The sequence below is a fragment of the Condylura cristata genome, unplaced genomic scaffold (genome assembly GCF_000260355.1).
Source record: "Condylura cristata isolate star-nosed mole 26May11 unplaced genomic scaffold, ConCri1.0 scaffold00022, whole genome shotgun sequence".
Taxonomy (NCBI): Eukaryota; Metazoa; Chordata; class Mammalia; order Eulipotyphla; family Talpidae; genus Condylura; species Condylura cristata.
In genome coordinates, this window is record NW_004567123.1 from 29,248,222 (window position 1) to 29,267,019 (window position 18,798).

Here is an 18,798-nt window from a genome sequence, read left to right on the forward strand (position 1 = left end):
ACCTCACGCTTGATGCAGTTCCTCCCAGATCCAGCTGTGTCCAGTCTGAGCCAGCGCTCCTGGATTTGCTGAGTGATAAGGGGCAGGAAATCCAGGACAGATGGATGCATATGGGTGGATGGGTGAATAGGTGGATGGATGGGTGGATGGGTGAGATGGGTGGGTGGGTCGAGAGATGGCAGTTGGACAGATGGATGGCCCCACTAGGAACCATTCTTAACTCTACCCATGTCACTTTGTTTTCCAGGCCACCCACCACCACTTCTGCCCCTCTGTGCCTCGGTGTCTCTGCTGGGTGGCCTGACCTTTGGTTATGAACTGGCGGTCATATCAGGTGCCCTGCTGCCTCTCCAACTTGACTTCGGACTAAGCTGCCAGGAGCAGGAGTTCTTAGTGGGCAGCCTGCTTCTGGGGGCTCTCCTCGCCTCTCTGGTCGGGGGCTTCCTCATCGACCGCTACGGCAGGAAGCAAGCCATCCTCGGGAGCAACGCAGTGCTGCTGGTGGGCAGCCTGAGCCTGGGCCTGGCTGGCTCCCTGGCCTGGCTGGTCCTGGGCCGCTCAGCGGTGGGCTTCGCCATCTCCCTCTCCTCTATGGCCTGCTGCATCTACGTGTCGGAACTGGTGGGACCCCGGCAGCGGGGAGTGCTGGTGTCTCTTTATGAGACAGGCATCACTGTGGGCATCCTGCTGTCCTACGCACTCAACTACGCCCTGGCCGGCGACCCCTGGGGGTGGAGGCATATGTTCGGCTGGGCAGCCGCACCTGCTATCCTGCAGTCCCTCAGCCTCCTGTTTCTGCCTGCTGGTACAGCTGAGGCTGCAGCCCAGAAGGACCTCATCCCCCTGCAGGGCGGGGAGGCCATCAAGCGGGGCCTGGGGAGACCGAGGTACTCCTTTCTGGACCTCTTCAGGGCCCGGGATAACATGCGTGGACGGACTGCGGTGGGGCTGGGGCTGGTGCTTTTCCAGCAGCTGACAGGGCAGCCCAACGTGCTATGCTACGCCTCCACCATCTTCCGCTCCGTTGGCTTCCTCGGGGCGTCCTCAGCTGTGCTGGCTTCTGTGGGGCTCGGGGCGGTGAAGGTAGTGGCTACCCTGGCTGCCATGGGGCTGGTGGACCGAGCCGGCCGCAGGGTCCTGTTGTTAGCTGGCTGTGCCCTCATGGCCCTGTCGGTCAGTGGCATCGGCCTCGTCAGCTTTGCCATGCCCATGGACTCAGGCCCAAGTTGCCTGGCCATGCCTAATGCCACCAGGCTGTCAGGCCTACCAGGAGACCCTGGTCAGCCAAGGGACGCGTCTCTGCCTCTGTTGCCGACAACCAGTGAGAACCACGGGGAGTCGGTCTTGTCCACCTCTGGGCAAACCAAGTCCCACACCAGAGCTGGGGACCCCACAGCCCATCCCCTGCCAACCCTGAGCCCCGGCACCCTCACACTGCCCTCTCCTGCCCCAGGGCACGCCCTGTTGCACTGGGCCGCCCTCATCTGCATGATGGCCTTCGTGAGCGCCTTCTCCTTCGGCTTCGGGCCAGGTGAGTGGCGTTTTCTTGCAGTGACTCTGGAACTCTCTACCTCTCCTATTGGGAAGCTTGGGGGCCACATCAGTCAGAGTCTGGGGAACACTAAGGGTGGTTTGACATGATGCCAGTGAAGCTTCATCTTTAGGGCTCCTCCTGGAAGACACGCCTCCTGAGGGAGGGGCCTAGTTCTATGTGATTGGTTTTTTTTAAATAAGGGCCTTCAAACCGTGTACACGTTTGTGCTTCACGCAACCTGAATTTGCCCCACTCAGAGGGGTTTACTTGAAAGGAATTTAATGACTAGAGTGATCCAGAGGAGACTGATCACTTTATAGGCATTCTTACAGCATTTTGGCCAAGCAGCTTGGGAGCATTTGGGGTCAAGAAGCTGACATTCTGCTGGAATCACATGGTTGGGGGCAGCCCGCTGGACGGGGGGCAGGTGCCAGGCCCTGGGTACCCACGGCTGCCTGGGATCCCTGTTTGCATTCCCGTCCTAGTGACCTGGCTGGTCCTCAGCGAGATCTACCCCATGGAGATCCGAGGGAGGGCCTTCGCCTTCTGTAACAGCTTCAACTGGGCCGCCAACCTCTTCATCAGCCTCTCCTTCCTCGACCTCATTGGTGAGTCCTCTGACCTCACGCTTGATGCAGTTCCTCCCAGATCCAGCTGTGTCCAGTCTGAGCCAGCGCTCCTGGATTTGCTGAGTGATAAGGGGCAGGAAATCCAGTACGAGCCACTTTCTGAACAAAAGGGAATGTTTTTGTGTCCGATCACTAAGATGGGGATGGTTGCTTCAGTCAGGGCTGAGCCAGAGACGGCACCAAAATTGTCGGCCGCTTCCACGCCCTCGTCTGGTGGCACTGGCAGGCAGACCCACCTCATGGGGCCGGGATGGCTGCCAGCCGAGCTCTCCTGCTCGGCAGCCCGTGGAAGGAGAGCGTCTCGTCCCCTGTGACTCATGCGGGCTGGGACCGACTCCTGCTGGCTCAGTGAGACGGTATGTCCATCCCTGAGCCAACGGCTGCGTCCAGAGGCCTGGAATATTCTGATGCCCAAGCCTGGGGTACGTACCCACCCTGCAGCCAGGAGGTGTGCACAGCCCCAGCCATGGACTGAGAGTGAGGGGGCTCCCCGAGGAAAAATTGGGGTGCTGTAGCAGAGAAAAGGAGAAGGGAGGCCATGAGGCAGAGACAACAAAAGATATGTACAGTGAGGCCACACCCCTCCGTTCCCTGATGGTGGTGGGAGACTCTGGGTGAAGGAGGGGAGGGCGTCTGGAGGCGTCACAGTGGGGCTCTGGCCCCCCCTCCCAAGGCCATTCCCGCCCCTCGCCTCTGAGCCCCCACTCTAAAGCACGAAAGCGTTCACAATGTTTCCTGTCTTAGACTCTCGTCCCACCTGAAGCTCTGGGCAGAGGGGACGCCGGTTTCAGGTCCTGCCCGGGTGCTGAGGCTTGTGTCCTGTCTCCCAGAGCAGAGCAGGCCAAGCTGAAACTCATTTCCTGTATGCTCGATTCCCCAAATAGCCACATCATGGAGTTTTGAGATACGTTTAAGCTGGGCTTTGCCAAGGCTGCACCCCCACACCCATGCTGCTGGCTGGCATTTCAGATACGGGTGGACGGGCTTCCCCGTAGTGCCAGACACACTTTTGTGCGTGTGGATTTGGGGGTGGCCCTTTCCCGTCCCGGCACATCCCGTCCTCCTCCAGCTCCAAGGGACTTACCGGCAGCCTGCTGGTCATTCTGCAAATCGACCACCTGGACAATGTGCTTTGACTGAACTGACACCCAGTGCCCGGCCTGGAACCAGCCAGTTGGGCCCGGCTCTGCCTCTGCCCACAGGCCTGCTCCCCTCTTTCAGGCACCATCGGCCTGTCCTGGACCTTCCTGCTCTACGGGCTGACTGCTGTCCTCGGCCTGGCCTTCATCTATTTGTTTGTCCCTGAAACAAAAGGCCAGTCGTTGGCAGAGATAGACCAGCAATTCCAGAAGAGACGGTAAGGGACCAGGGCTGGCCGGGGCTGGGGGAGAGTATCATCAAACCCCAAGTCTTAGCTTTAGGATTTCAGTTTTTAAACACTCTCTTTTCTTACTCCCTCCCGGGGCACTGGGTTTTGCCCTGTCTTCATGCATGAGCTGTTTTCCTCGAGCTGGTTTGTGTCTTCCAAAGCAGAGTTTCCTCTACTTTAAACCCAACTCATACAAATATGGAATCACAGGAGGTTAGACAAGTAGAACCCCCAAACTACAAATCTGAAGGGTCATGGAAGCTTGAAGAAACAAAATATTGTAAAGATGGCCTGGGAGAAACCTCGGTGGGGCTGGCTGTCACCCTTCCTAGCCGGACAGTGACCGCAGTGGGGCTTTGTTTTGAGAAAGGGCTCCCCTGGGTGACGTGGGGACAACTGGCTGTAGGGGCAAGAGAGACCAGGGGAGACCGCTGGGTAGCCCAGGCAAGACAAGACAGGAAGGGCCAGGTAGGAGTGACGGTGGCGTGGGGTGAGGTGGGGGTCGGGGCTGGTCCACTCCCATCTCCCCTGGGCCCTGCCACACGCTGATCCCACTCCCTCTCGATTTGACAGGTTCACCCTGAGCTTTGGCCACAGGCAGAGCTCAGCCCGGTACAGCCGCATCGAGGCTTCTGCAGGCCCCTGAGACAGCCCGGTGCCCGGAGGATGCTGCAACCGTGCGTGGCCTTAGCAGCCCACCCCCAACCTGCTTCCCGGGGCCTGGGGACACAGGCTCCAGGTGGTCCTTCGAGACTCACCCCTCCCCCAGGGGAACCCATGATGCTGGGGAAAGGGGAGAAGACTATGGCAGCCTACATCTTCATTTTCAGTCTCAGACTGACGGTCCCAGAGGGTCTGCCTTCTTGCCTCAGTTTCCCCAGTGGCTGCATCTTGCTTCACTTAGTGTCTCATGGAGTCCTGGCTGCTCCACACACTTCTCTAGAAGCTCGAGGGCGCCACTGCTGGCAGGAGGTCTCGCCACATTGCCTGCATGTCCAGCTGGGAATCCCAGACTCTGCTCACTTCTTCACCCGCTGGGACTCTGGCAAGGGGGACGTCCGCTGTTGGGCTCTTCCACCTCAGTCTTGTTCACCCCTGGGTAAATATTCAGCATTCACCAGCCTCTCAGACTGCTGCTGGGACACTCAAGTTCTAGTCCTGGTTCTGCTGTTGCTCTCTACTGTTTGCCTCCTGGCCTCAGTTTCCCCAGAAGATAAAGGAGGACCTAGACCAGGCGGTTGTGAAGACCTCTTCTGCCACCAGTGAGCTGGATTCTAAATGCTGGCAATACAACAGATGGGCCCTGCTCTCAGGCTGTTCATCATTTTGGGGGATTGAAGACTTAATTAGGGGAGCAGCAAACAGAATTCCAGGGTGGTGTGCACGGAGCCAAGAGCGTCATGGTGCCAGCAGGGAGCTCACACTGCGGCTGCCTCTGCAGATAGGAAGCGTGTTCGGAGGCCCAGCACCCCAGTTGTGGGAGCACTCGGGTTGTGGGAGCACCCCGCATGTGGGTGTGGCCTCCACTTTTCTGCAGCTGTTGACCTTCGGTGAGTAACGAGGTCAAGCCCCAGTTTCCACATCTGCAGGAGGGTGATGCTTACGCATGTGGGGGTGTATTTGATCAACTCCCTCCCAGAGTCTCCCCAACTGGTGCCATTCAGCTGGTCAGGGCCGGGGGGGTTCTGCGGTACTCCACCCTAGCTCTCCCTCTTGGACTCTGAAGGATCATCTCCCAAAGGGGAGTCAGATGGAGACCAAGCAGGTTGCTGAGGACAGAGGTTGCTAGAAGGGACCAGCCAGGAGGGGCCCTGGATTCGGGGAGCACGAAGCATTACAATAAGTCCCCGTGGGTTGAGAAAAGGTGGTTTGCCCCCGCGCCTGCTCCTGGGGTTTGCCAAGCCCCTCATCTCTCCACCCCCCAGCTTGTCTCTCTTCTGGGTGCTTCCCTTACATCCCTTGGTGGGAGGGAGTCAGCTTGTGCAAGTCCTCACTGACACAGGTAGGTTCTTGACTGTACCGGAAATGACTTCTAATAAAAGCAGGTTTTTGAATTGCCATTTTCTTCAATGTCCTTGGGATGCTTTTTTCCTTATCCACAAATACAGCAAAACAACGCTGAACAAAAAGACGTCATCCGAGGACCCACTGTATTGGTGTGTGAGAGCTGACCTAAATTTTCAGGATTTTTGCAAGCTGCTCGTTAAAACACAGCCATTAAAAATTAAATTATTTAAACTTAAGATGAAATAAATTATACTAACCGCAGAGGTAATAAGCACAAAAAGCATTTTACTATTAGCTTACTGTTGAGGTTACGGACATCGATGATAGCTTTGGAGGAACCAAACAGCATTCCCTCCCGCTTCCGCATCCGGTGACGTCACCTTGGGCTTGCGTTCCATGACGTCACGCTGGTCACTCGAAACGTGCGTCGGGAGAGTATTTACTTCACAGAGACTGGGAAACACCACACACCAGAACTTGACTTATTTTTTTGCTGATTTTCCAGTATTAAGAACATGAGGATAAAATGTTAGTACATGATGCAAATTAATCTTAGGGTCGAGTCTGTAACCGATACCTTGTGAAAGGCACAAAGCAATCTGAGGGACTCTCCCTCCTGTATTCAAACTGTGTTACGCAATTCAGCAAACAAGTTGCTCGTGCGGTTGAGGGAGCAGCTCAGCTCCAGCTACATCTTCAGTATTTTGCTTTAGACTTACTGGCTTCATAAGCAACGTTTTCAACAAGCATTTATGTCAGAACTGTATAATTCTGCTGCGACATGAGAGCAACTTTGTGCTGAGTTGTATTGTTATCATTGCTGTGTAATCTAGTTTTGTCAAACCATGTCTTTGTCCCGCATACCAGACTTTGGCAAAAAATCAACAAAAACATTCTGTGAGAATTAATGGGCTCTGTGGAATTTACAATAGAGTATGTACAATAAAATGTTATTATTTGAAAATTTATAAATTATGTGCAACAAATACACTCTTTATCTCAGTAAAATTTACTCACACACCTACTTTTGAAATGTGTGATCCTGCATGTTAACTGTATGTGCCGTCTTGACAAAGATCCGTTCACGCTGGGCCTGCAGTCTGAAGTCCAGCCAGTAGATGGCGCAAAGGAGCAGCCGCGCCCCATAAATGAGGCTTGAACCCTCATTGGCTACAGATGCCACGCAGCTCCTCATTCCAACAACCCAAAAAGTAGAAACGAGAAAGTCTAGCAGCAGTTATTTCAAGTCAGCGTGATTCTGGAGAGTTACTGAGACGGGAGAGTAGCGTTGCCCCCCATTTAGAAATTAAATCGTGTGAGTTCAGCAACGCATCTTGTTGCTATAATGGAAGGGTTAGGTTTTAAAAAATCATTTAAAATACATTTTTCTCTTTGGAAAAATAGCAAAACACTGAGAAGTCGAAGGATCAAAACTTAAAACTGTGCATGCCCTACCAGTGGCTAGCAACATTTTATGTCTAATTAATTTTTTGTCGATGATGATAAATCAAGTTATAATTAGAAATGAAGGTACCTAACTGGACAGGGCCTTTCTTTTCTTTTTTCTTTCTTTCTTTTTTTAACATCCTTGAGATCACACTGTACATAAAATGTGGCATTTACCTTTTTTAGATTACCAACCGTATGGCTTGAAGCTAATTTCACATATAGATGTTAAGAATCGTATCAGCGATTTCTCCCAATGTCTAGCTTTTTCTTTACTTCTGAGTGTGTAGAAAATTGAATTATGTGTATACCAAGTCAACATTCCAGCTTTCCTGGCAAAGACTGATCTGCCAGAGGAAACAGAGTGTTTTCATTTTCTTCCTTTCTTCTCCCATCATTCTGCGCTGTTCTGGTTTCTCTGTGTGCATATTTCTCCCTAGACTTGGCACAGCGTAGTTGCTAAGTCCTTCCAGATTTGGGGTCCCATGCCATCCCAAATCCCTGGGTTTGCTAGGCTGGGTCGGTGGTTACTGAGACGTGCTCCAGCTCTGTCAGAGGCCATCTCGCCATCAAATGTAACCGACGGGCTGGGAGAACCTGTCTTGGGACAGAGTTCACTGCCTCCTCCTGACCTTCACAGCACTTGGTGCAGAATACGTTTTCATGATGCCCTTGACTGTCGAAACCTGCTCAGGTAACTGTTGGCAGGAGTTAGGCAACGATCACTCCCAATCAAGCCCTCAGTGCCCTCTTCCTCAAGGTCTTCTCACACCCTCGTGCCCACCACCGGGAGAGCTTTTCCTGAGCTAAGTCTTTAAGACAATCACAGACGACACCCAAGCGAGCTCCTGAGCCATCCTGCCTTCCGGGGCCCCGCTTTCTATAACCTGATGGAAGCCTCAGTCTGTACAATGGGAGGAGCCACGATCTCCCCATTAAACAGTGGCCTTTCCAGGCTGTGTTTGCACTCGAGGCTGCACTCTGCTGACGCCTGGCATCAGAGGGCACACTCATTGCTCTCTTTCCCAGCCCTGCCTGTTCACACGCACTTGGGGGTTCTGTAAACCCCCCCTCCCGCCCCGCTGTGTGATCACTGGGTCAACCCTGTAGCCTTTCTGCTCACTCTTCAGTCAACGATAATTGGCTTTTGGGGTTCCACTTTCTCTGCTCCTCCTCGTGACCTTGGCAGATGTGGCCTCCAGCCTGCACTGGCTCTAATATGGAAAACAGCTACGTTGTCCTTTAATTATTTTTTCAGTTTCTGTTACACTCACTTGTACAAGGCCAAGTCTGGTAGACATTTTTGTGGCCTAGTAGGAATGGACATCTGTTGTCTGGATACTGTCAGCCTCTATTCATCCCCCAAGTTCTGGAAGCTATACTCTTTGGGGGACCCATCCCTTTTCCTGCCTGATCAATAAGTGTTCCCACCCCCCACCAGCCTGGCTATAGTGATTCGTTCCAGAATGGGGGTGTGCCAATCAGAACCAATAATACAAGCTGAACCAACCAGAACCAATAATTCTTCACCCTGGGGATGATTTTGAAGACTTCTAAGAGAGTCATTTTTTTTTGAAAAGATTTATTTATTTATGCATCAGAACTGGGGTACAGGTCAGAGGTGCAGGGGCGGTGAGAGGCCTCACCAGAGACAGAGTGGGGAGCAGAACAGTCCAACTGATGAAGTACCCTGCTGAGGGGAGCAGCAGGCGGGTCAGGAGAGGTCTGCCGCCATGTGGGTCACCTCCGGGGCAGGGATCGAACTGGTGCTGAAGTGGCTTTAGCTTCTCATTGCTGTGCTTTAACCCGCTGCGCCACCAGGGAGGGCCCGAGAGCCTATTTTTTAACAGATTGCTGTGGGAGTAATCTAAAGCTTGTGTCTGCCTCCAGGAGCCCAGCAAGGACACCCTGGTTGAGGCTGAGACCAAGACAGAAGAAGGCTGAATGAGGGGGAGAGAGAGAAATAGATTCCTGATGACTCACTTTGAACGGCTCATGTCCAGAGCCAGACCTGCCCACGATCGGGCCAGAGGTGCGTGTCACTGAACAGCAGGCCCCCTGCCTGGCAGCACAGAGGCCAGTACCAGGTTTGGAGAAAAGCAGCAGCTTTACTGCAAGTCAGTTGACAAGGGAGTAGGTCACTCAGAGCTACCTCCCTCGTTGAGGGAGGAGAATGAGGTTACATAGGTTTGGGGGACTAGGATCGAGAACAAAGGAGGTACATTTAATCCGCTCAAGAGTGGGCTAAGACCGGCTCTTGGCTGAAGTTCATGGGCTAGTATAGGCCAGTTCACACATGGAGAAGTACGAAGAGGTGGTTTGTTTGGTTTTGTTTTTAATACTGGAGTTTTGAGCTTTCACTGGTGGCCCCCCAGCTCCAGGCAGCTATTCTCCCGAGCATTTGTGTCTTCCTTCTCCCTCTGTCCTTGAAGCTGGGTTCAGGATGAGTCACTTCAGTTTTCTCAGGCTGGGTTATCTGCAAACAAATTGCGTTTGTTCTAAACCTCAAAGAGAAAGCTAGGCCAGCTTTTTAAATGTTTGTCCTCTAGGGTCTGAGAACAATTTCATCACTTAGATTCTGTTACAATACATTTCTTTTTGCTCTTTTAAGCCAGTGGATATTATTTTTGTCTTCCACTTGCAAACGAGAGTTGCAAATGCTACAGAAAGAGAAGGAATCCTATCTTTGGGAAGAGACATGCTGGAGCACTTAATCCGAGACATGCCAAGTCACAAATGCTCCCTTAGCGTAACTTGCACTGAGAATCTCATCAATTCATTCATACAACAGACATGTCTAGGTACCTCTGTTTTGCTGGCAATTCCCAGTAACTACTATTATCCAGCTTTTACAGTTAAGGAAATTCAGGTTTCAGCAAGGACGCTGGGATGTCAGAGCTGGGGCTTGCCCCCAAGGGCATCTAACTCCAAAGCCCTTCTTTCCCCACAGGCCACACCAGCTGCTCTGAGAGGCGCTACGGTTGCCCAGCTGATGAGCAGTTGTTGCTTGCATCGTGGTTCAGAAGTGTGGGGTGCTGGAAGCCACAGGCCGAGCCGCCCACAGGGGTTCATGAGGCTGGTCAAGGCAGGGGTGGTGGCAGCTGTCGGCCTCCTGGCAAACTTCACACCACACCTGTGTGGCCAGGTGAGGTCCACCTGCTCAGATACCCAAGCCAGCCCACAGTGCCAGGCTGGCGGGGCTGGGCGCTGACCCACACAGGCGGAGGCTTTCACAACTCAGGGACCTGTGAGGGGGACCTGTCCCTTCCTTTGGGTGTGTGTGAATCCTTTTCCTTCTTCCCATAGTTATGTATAACTTCCCCCAAGGCAAACCTTTGGTGTGTTTCAGTCTCTTAACACGCTGTTTGTGTCAGCAGCACCAGTGTTAGCCTCCACTATTACTTGGGGAAGGTTCCTGTTGCTAAAGGACCATTTGGAAAACCCGACGATGTTATTACACCGCAGCGACACAGGGGGGCGCGCCAGGCGCCTGTTCAAGAGGGTTTCAGGGCAGCAGCTCCCCAGAAGCAGTAGTTTGGGGTCCGCAGGGGTGGCGGGAGAAAATCTTCAGCGTCCCCTACGGGTGACAAGGACATTTCTTGGCCTCCCCTGGAGCTGGGGGTCAACCTTGTCATGGATCACGGAAATACCGGGGCTCACGTTCTGCTTGATGGAAATAGGGTGAGCGTTCTTGCTCCGGAGGGCGTGGGAGCGGACTTGCAGAACTGGCGCTGGCTAAGGCGCAACCCCGACTCTCCCCTGTGCTCCAGGGGTCATAAACCACCTTCAGGGCTTGTCAGAGGATTCCGCAAAGCCTCTGGCAACCAAGAGAAGCCTGAGCTAGTTCTCTGTAGTGAGAAACAGGTAAGAAAAAAGGAAAGGGCCAGGAAGACGGAGACCAAAGCCCAACACAGAGATACTGAAATTGAAGTCACTTTTATGAAGTTAGATTTTAAAACGCATGCCTCTCTCTCTCTCTCTCTCTCTCTCTCTCTCTCTCTCTCTCACACACACACACACACACACACACACACACAGAGCCACAAAAAAGCCTGTGTTAAGGCCTGTGTTAAGACATATTGCATCCTCTCTCCCTTCGTTCCGCGAGAGCTCCCACTTGGTTTCAGCCCACAGTAGATGGGAATGTTTTATGCAGAGACGCCAGCCCCCAGGCATCAGTTACAACTGTCTAAGTCACTCACTTTTGCCAGTGGTTGGTTTGTAGGTGGGCATAGGCCCTGGTTCTAGCCAATGAAGCATGGGTGAATTTCTCCTGGGGGCTTCTGGGAGAGATTTTTCTGTATGATACAATGAAGCTGGCTGAGTGTAGCATCTGGAGCACAGTTAGGTGCTCAACAAAAAGGCACACAGTAGGTGCTTGGCACATATTTGCAGAATGAATAAGTAGATGGTTAGAGGCTGTCACACAGTTTGGTTATGAAGACTGGGGTCAGGTCCCCAAAGTACTTGGCACAGTGCCTGGCCCTTCCTGTGCACTCAGGACTGGGGGTCACAGATGAGCTCAGAGTCCTCCTCCCTAAGGCAGGGTGGCCAGCATCACTTACCTCTATTCTGCTGACTGGCTTCTGAGCGCTAGACTTGGGAAATAGAAAGATCTTACGGGGTAGGGAGATCTCCCCCCAGGAACTGAGGTAAGCATCCCCCGGGCCCTGCCAGATCTCCAAACCTGTATGCATTTCCTGACCTCATTTTGTGGCTCTCTGTGCTCCTGCCTGGAGGGTCCCTGGGCGACTTGTGCCAGGAACGAGTCAATCTTAGTTTCCTAGCTGGCCCTGCCCCTTAAGGAGGACACCAACGCTCCCTCCCACCACTGAGTTTCCTCTCAGTTGAGCCCAGCTGACCAGCCTGTTTGTGCTCTCTTTAGATAGGCCTCCGTCACCCCGCCCCACTGAGGACTGTGTGCCAGAATCTTTTCACCACCTTCCCCCTTTTCACAATAACTCTGACCCTTTCTGCTCTTGTTTTTCTAGGTTAATTGAATACGTTCTCCTCGCCCCAGAGGCCCACGGAGAGCGCCAAGCACAACAGGCCCCTCCTGAGGAGATCTGGGGGGCCCTCCCACCTCTGCAGCCCAGGGGGGTGCTTGGGCAGGGCAGGGGGGCATGTGTGGGGGACCAGGAGTAGAGCTGTGGTGGGGGTGCAGGCAGGGAGCAGGGCACTGAGGTTTTGCTCAACTCCCATTCATCTTCCTTGCCCCCCCCTTAATTGTAGCAAATTATCCCCACCCTATCGTTAGTAATTTATGTTGATATTTTCTGGGCACCTTCTAACAGCCGAAAACTAGCTAGGTATGGGGAATAATAATAACAACGTAGCATAGGGGATTGCTCCGGGGGCAGCAGGCGCAGTCTGCAGACCCTTTAGTTATCACAGGAGGGGGGAGGGGCGTGTGCTTCTGGCACCTGGCCATGCTGACCAGGGTTGCTGCTGAACTTCCCCCAAGGCACAGGGTAGCCCCCACGACAAAGATTTATCCACAGGAGATGTCAGTAAAGCTGAGACTCAGAGCCCCTCATTTCTCACTCTCCCAGGGAATGGGTCCGTCAACTGAGGCCCAGAGCTGTTAAGTAACATGCCCAGCGACACACAGGGATGAGGATCAGGCCGGAATTCCAACCCGGAAAGCCCACCCTGGCATCGTTCTGTGCCCCACACTGTTAGCGCCCATAAGGGGTGGGGGTGCACGACCTGGGAGGAAGGGGCGCGTTCAGCACCTGGCAACAGGTGGGAAGTGGGGGGGGGTCTTCCAGAGAGGATGAATTTGGGACGATTCCCAGGGGCTGACTGCAGGAGTCCGTCATCATGGCCTCTCTTTTAATCTGCTTCTACCCCAGGGAAAGCCTGATCCCAAACTTGGGTGGGGCGTCACTCACAAAGCTCCCCTTTCCCGCAGAACCTGGGGGCCGAACTGCAGTACCCGATGCTGGACAGCAGAGGGCGCGAGCGCTCCTTTGCTGCTTTTCCATTTAAGACTCGCGGTAGAGGAAGTGGGTGTGCCTCATAGAAAATGCGGAAAATACAAAAAAAGCAGAACAAAGAAATACACTTTGCCCATCGTCCCTCCTACGGAGACAACTAAAAACTTCCATGAGTACTTTCTTCTGTCTTTCCCAGGCAAGGTCGTTTCTGGGTTTTGCTTTGTCATTTGCTTTCCCAGCACAGTTGTGACTGTCCCGCATCCGGGTTTTGCAGCCTGGACGTCCCTGTGCTATAGCAGAGGCTTTCCCGGATGCTGCCAAGCTCTTCGCGTCGTTCCTAGCGGCTGAGTTATCTCCACTGAGCGGGTGTGAGTGCCGGGCTGTGTTGTGCACGCTGCGGGTGGGACCCGAGGACTGTAGCAAGCCAGGAAGCCAAATTCGGGGAGACAGATGATACCCAGGGTCATCTCTGATCCAGGGCCTGGGGGCACTCTAGGTGATGGGATGGGGGGCTCCTAGGCAGTCGGGGCACGTAGGGACTGGGAGGCCCCTTGGCTGGCATGGAGGACAGACTGGAGCCGTCCTGGCTGGTGGCTCAGTGCTGAGCAGTGGGCTGTGCAGAGGACGCGGGCACCTTCATCCTCAGGGCTGTGGGTGTCTCGGGGGCTTATGCTCCAGAGTTTCCTTACCTTCGTAGGGTCAGGTCAGGGTCACCGGTCGCTGTGAATATTTTATTATAAATCCAAGCAAAAGTCGAGAAAGCAGAGAGACCAACCGCACACCCCACTCTTAGCCCCAACTCCTGGTCTCTCAGGCTTCATTAAATTCCCATCCACCTGCTCCCCGGGTGGATTTGAAGCTGACCGCAGGCACTCTATCATCTCCTCTATAAACACATTGTGCATGTGTTTTTCTTTTTAAAAAAAAGGTTTTTTAAAAATATAAACTTGAGGCCCTCCCTGGTGGCGCAGCGGGTTAAAGCACAGCACTGAGAATCTAAAGCCGCTTCCGCATGAGTTCGATTCCCGCCTGCCCCGGAGGTGACCACATGGCGCGGCAGACCGCTCCTGGCCCGCCTGCTGCTCCCCTCAGCAGTGTGCTTCGTTGATCTGCCTGTTCTGCTCCCCGCTCTGTCTCTGGTGAAGCCTCTTACCGCCCCTGAGCCTCTGGCCTGTACCCCAGTTCTGTATGCACAATAAATAAAATCTTAAAAAAAAAAAATATATATATATATATATAAACTTGATCACAAAATAACCAGGCTGTCCTCTAATCAGGAAAGGTTTTTCTAGAATAGGAATCATCATCCAGGTCGCTGGCCCAGGGGCAGGTCCAGGGATTCCGGCATTCTACTAAAGACAGGGCACAAGGGACCTTTAAAAGATCCAAGAGGAAAGTGGCTTTAGTGTGGGTCTTCGCTTTGGAACTCTTCGCTTCTGACTCTTCAGACAGGGAGCTGCCGTGGGGTCTTCCTGCCCTGACTTCCAGCAAAGCAACAAGACGACCGTCCTGCGTCTTTCCTGGTCACTGATGGGAGAGAAAAGCACGCTGCTGCTCTGCCCTCGTCGCCGATAAGGAGAAATCGGCACGTGGATGTTCTTGCAGTCAGGTGCTGACTCCACGGAGAAACCTCGACGTGGCAGAGACAAGATGGCGCCTGCTTGATTCAAGGCAGCTGCGGCCCCCTCGATGCCACGATCAGTACATCCCGACCCAGCCCTGACGCCTTACTGTCCCTCTGAACCTAGCTGCTCTGCAGTATACCCCAGAGTCTAACCTCGTCTTATGGTTTATTTGTTCAAATTAGTACCCCCAAAAATGTCCAGGTAGGGTGAATGGTTGATCTGGCTCTTCAGTCTTTTTTCATTAAAGTTTCCGGTCTTCCTCTCCTGTTCTTGGTTCTCTCTTCCTTCCTTGCTAATAATCTGTTAAGGAAACCTGGCTCTTGGGCTCCAGTCTTTTCCACACTTAAAGCACTTCTCTCCTCCCCAGACCCATTTCATCATCCACCATTCCAGTGCCCACTCGTGTGGTGCTGTGCCCACAGCCGGCACAGCTACTGACTTCCAGCAAAGCAACGTGACGACCTGTGTTTTGAGGAAAACACAGGAATCGAGGGCATGAGCGAGGGAGCGAGAGAGTGAGTGGGTGGGTGAGTGAGAACAATGAGCTGAATCCAAGAGCCAGAGAACAGGAGTGGAGGAGGTAGAGGGGGTTTTCAGAGTTTCAGACAGAGGTGGCTGGAAGTGTAGGAACAGATCCCCAGGAAATACCAAGCCTCCCTGCAATATTGCAGGTTTTTAAATGCAGCCTTAATGTAATTTTTGCATATTGGGAGTAATAAAAATGTAGGCGATGTCTGCTCGGAACACACTCCCCGATTCAATTTCCACTCTGCTCGCGAGCGTGTTGTTAAACTGTCTGGTCCCACGGGTTAGGAACGATAGCTTCATACTGTGTTTGAACGGGAAGGCCAGAGAGGTGATCTAGGGCAGGGTTTCCAGCTCTTTGCCAGCAGCCCCAGGGGAGCAGCGTTCCGTGGGGCCTGGCGCGGCGCTCTGTCATTTCCTAGTTTTTCTATTTTGTGTTTTAAAACGGTGGCTACAACTTCAGCTTGGTTGCAAGACCCATTTAACAGGTCCCAGCTCACAGCAGAACCACCAGCAGGTCGAAAGCCCTCGATTCACAGATGAAGAAACTGAGGGGGACCCCAAGTGGCCCGTGACCTTGCTGAGGTAACGTGGCAAGTCAGTGCAGAGCCGGGCAAAGAGACTTCCACTGTCTTTCTAGTGCAGACAGTGGGAGCCTAGGAGCCGGGGAGCATTAGCCCTTTGAAGGGGGGACCCCCACCGTCGGCGTGGGCAGCTTTGCTGTGTGTTCTCCCCATCGGCTGACCTGCACCTGCACCCTGCCAAGCACTGCTATTGCTTTGCTGCCTGATTGTCTTCAGAATGCTTTTGCATCCATTTGCTTGTTTTCTTTGCTGTCTACCCCCCAAAACACACAGATGCACACAGTACAAAAAATGCCATCTGCACCAGAGTGAGAGCAAGGACTTGACTCCACTGTGTCCCAACACCCAGACAAGTGACTGACGCGTAGTAGGTGCTCAATGCATCTTAGCTGAGTGAATGGAAGGATAACTAGAACGGCGGACACCCAGGTTCTGGTGAAGGCCAGCCTCAGACCACATCCCGCTTCCACAAATTGACATTTATTAACAGGCAGCAGCACACAGCCTGACAAGCGGGTCTGCGAGCCTGGTGGGCTGCCAGGTTCCGGCCCTTTTCGAAGCTCAGATCATGCGTGGCACAGAGGCAGGGCCAAACCTGGGATGCGAGTCGCAGGTAAAGCTGCCAGCCCTGAGGGCCACAACTCCCGGCAACCTCGGAACATTCTCTGCTGGGCTGTCTGGTCCTCTGCCCCTGCCCACATGTGGCTACTGAGCCCTTGACATTCAACTAGTACGACTGAAGAACTGAATTCTCAACTTTATTTTAACTTTGGTTAATTTACACTGAGATGGGAAGGAACACGCTGGCTTGTGGCTATGGTATCAGGACTGTCCTAGGTTCCACCCTGCTTCCTCCAGCCTCATTGTCTTGCACGCAGCCAGGGTCACCGGGGAGAGTGCATCCAGCATCCGCACGCTGCCTGTCTGCCACAGTCCCAACCTCAGCCACCTACGCCTGATATTCACCGTGCCCACCAGCAAAGCCTCAGTGTGTTCCTCTCATCTCCTGGTGGGGATCACCCGCGGCGAGTACATTCCCGATGGGGAAGGCCGGTCATCACTAACGGGGGGGTCAAAATGAGCTAATACATTTATGCTTCACCCCGCTCTCTGAAGAGACATTAAGCAAAGTTTCTGTAATCGGTTGTGATCGGTGGTAAAGGATGCTAGGAGTGAAAATGGGAGAGGGTTGTGTTGTGTCCAGCTTTCCTGAGTGAGTAGAAGCTGGACACAGTTGAAGCCTGGGAAGGAAGAAGCAGGGGAGGGCAAAGGGAGAAAGCACCGAGGCAGAGATCTGCATGTGCCACGGTCCAGGGGTACACTTGGTCTGTTTGAGCATCAGAACAAAGGCCGGAGGCAGTTTGAGTCAAAAGGACACCTGCACCCCCATTTTTATTGCTGCTCTATTTACAATAGGGAAGACGTGGACCAACCCAAATGCCCAAAAGTAGGTGACTGGATTAAAAGATGTGGTCCATATACACGATGGAATATTACTCGGCAGTCAAAAAAGATAAACGCATGCCTTGTGCAGCAACATGGATGAAGCTGGAAGGGAGCATGCTTAGTGAAATAAGCCAGAAAGAAAAAGAAAAATACAAGATGGTTTCACTCATAGCAGGCGCATAGAAGACCGGGCTTGGGGGTTGGGGGGAAGAGCAATTGTAATAAAGAAAAAATGTAAAACAATGAACAACTATATACCAGAGACATTTTACGGGGGTGAAGTAGGGGATGGGATCAACAATGGGGGGGGTGCATAGGATCTTTGTGATGGCGCACGGGTGAGTTGGTGGTGGGAAGTCCACAGGGCTTACAACCCCGGTGGGAGAAGGCGCCAAATGAAGAATGATGTAAAAAATACATTAAAAAAAAATACATTTAAAAAAAATACCGGAGGATGAATCCAGCGAGGACCAGAACTTTCTAGTTGCACTGCCCTGGTAAGAATTTTGGATTTTGTTCCCTCACCAGGTTTTCCCATCCTGTGCTTGAGGCACAGGCAGGTACTGGCTTAAGCAAAGCTCAGAGACAGCCAGAGATTTCCAGTTGAAGAAAAATCCTTTGTATATGCTTTCTGCTATGGGATCCAATTTAGTATTGATATTCTTGTTAAGAAAATAATAATTTCCATTAGATTGAGGCCAGCTTGCCCCGTGAAGTCTAGTGTGGTTTGCCAATTGATTCACAGAATGAAATCTTATCTAAAATCTTTTTATTTTATGCTATTAAGGACACAGGAGGGCGCAGCCCAGTAAGAAATTTCCCTGCCAGGTTAATGCACCAGGTCAGCTGGAAGTGGCCCCAAGGCTGTCTTAAAAAGATTGTCATTGAGATTTCCCACTATTTTATTTCCAGTTACCAGTAATTGAAATTTCTTTTCCCTTCCCTTTAGGCAAAGTTAATGCTTTATTAGCAGCTATCTTTATTGGCAGCTTCCCCTGCCAGGGGCCCTTGGGGGCTGGGGTGGTCAGGGTGGTTTGCTGATGTTTCTCTGCTCCGCCAGGAGGCAGGCAGGGGTTGAGGGAAGGAAGGGTACAGTCCACCCTCCTGAGACCCCAGGCCAACACGTGGCGCCCTTGGAGAAGAATCTCATTTTTGATCACCGGGGCACCCAGGGAAGGAGGACCCCACCTTAGTTTATAACCCGTGAGCTTTGGGGAGCAGTCGGTGGTGTAGATATTCCGATCTGAACACACGCGCCCCCTGGCGGCCTCGGCCAGCAGCGAGCAGCAGCAGCTTCTCATTTACATGTCACCTGCCAGTCTCCCAAGTGTTCCCGGCTTCACCTGCTTACCCTAGGACGTCGGTGGGAGAAGCCCGCACCGATCCGTTCTTGGAGGAACGGCTCAGAGACTGGTCTGAAATGGAAAAGCCGCAGCGGGAGCTGGGAGAGCTGTGGCAGAAGGAGGTGCTGGATCATGGGCACCTGGTTAGATTTGGGAATAGCTGTCTCGGTCATTCCCCCGTGGCTACCCGGAGTCTGTCGTTGACGAGCTTCTCTCTCCGTGTGTGGAGCCAGGTGGAAAGAAGGAATCAGCAGGCTCAGGGTAAAATGGCTGCCTTTGCTCCCCCACCCCCACCCCGGGGGTTTCTGATGAAGCTCTGGGAGCAGACAAGAGGGGAAAAAGCGAGGCCCT

The 18,798-nt window shown here is 53.0% G+C and overlaps 1 protein-coding gene across 1 annotated transcript in view; it reads left to right on the plus strand.

The window, feature by feature from the left end:
* The window catches only part of SLC2A10 (solute carrier family 2 (facilitated glucose transporter), member 10), an 8,704-nt gene extending 3,106 nt beyond the window's left edge, over window positions 1-5,598 (plus strand). Inside the window, exons 2-5 of the mRNA XM_004687043.2 lie at window positions 248-1,531; window positions 2,020-2,142; window positions 3,385-3,520; window positions 4,106-5,598. Coding sequence (XP_004687100.1) covers window positions 248-1,531; window positions 2,020-2,142; window positions 3,385-3,520; window positions 4,106-4,178 — 1,616 coding nt within the window. The 3' untranslated portion in view covers window positions 4,179-5,598. The remainder of the gene's footprint in view (window positions 1-247; window positions 1,532-2,019; window positions 2,143-3,384; window positions 3,521-4,105) is intronic.
* Window positions 5,599-18,798: the final 13,200 nt, after the last annotated feature.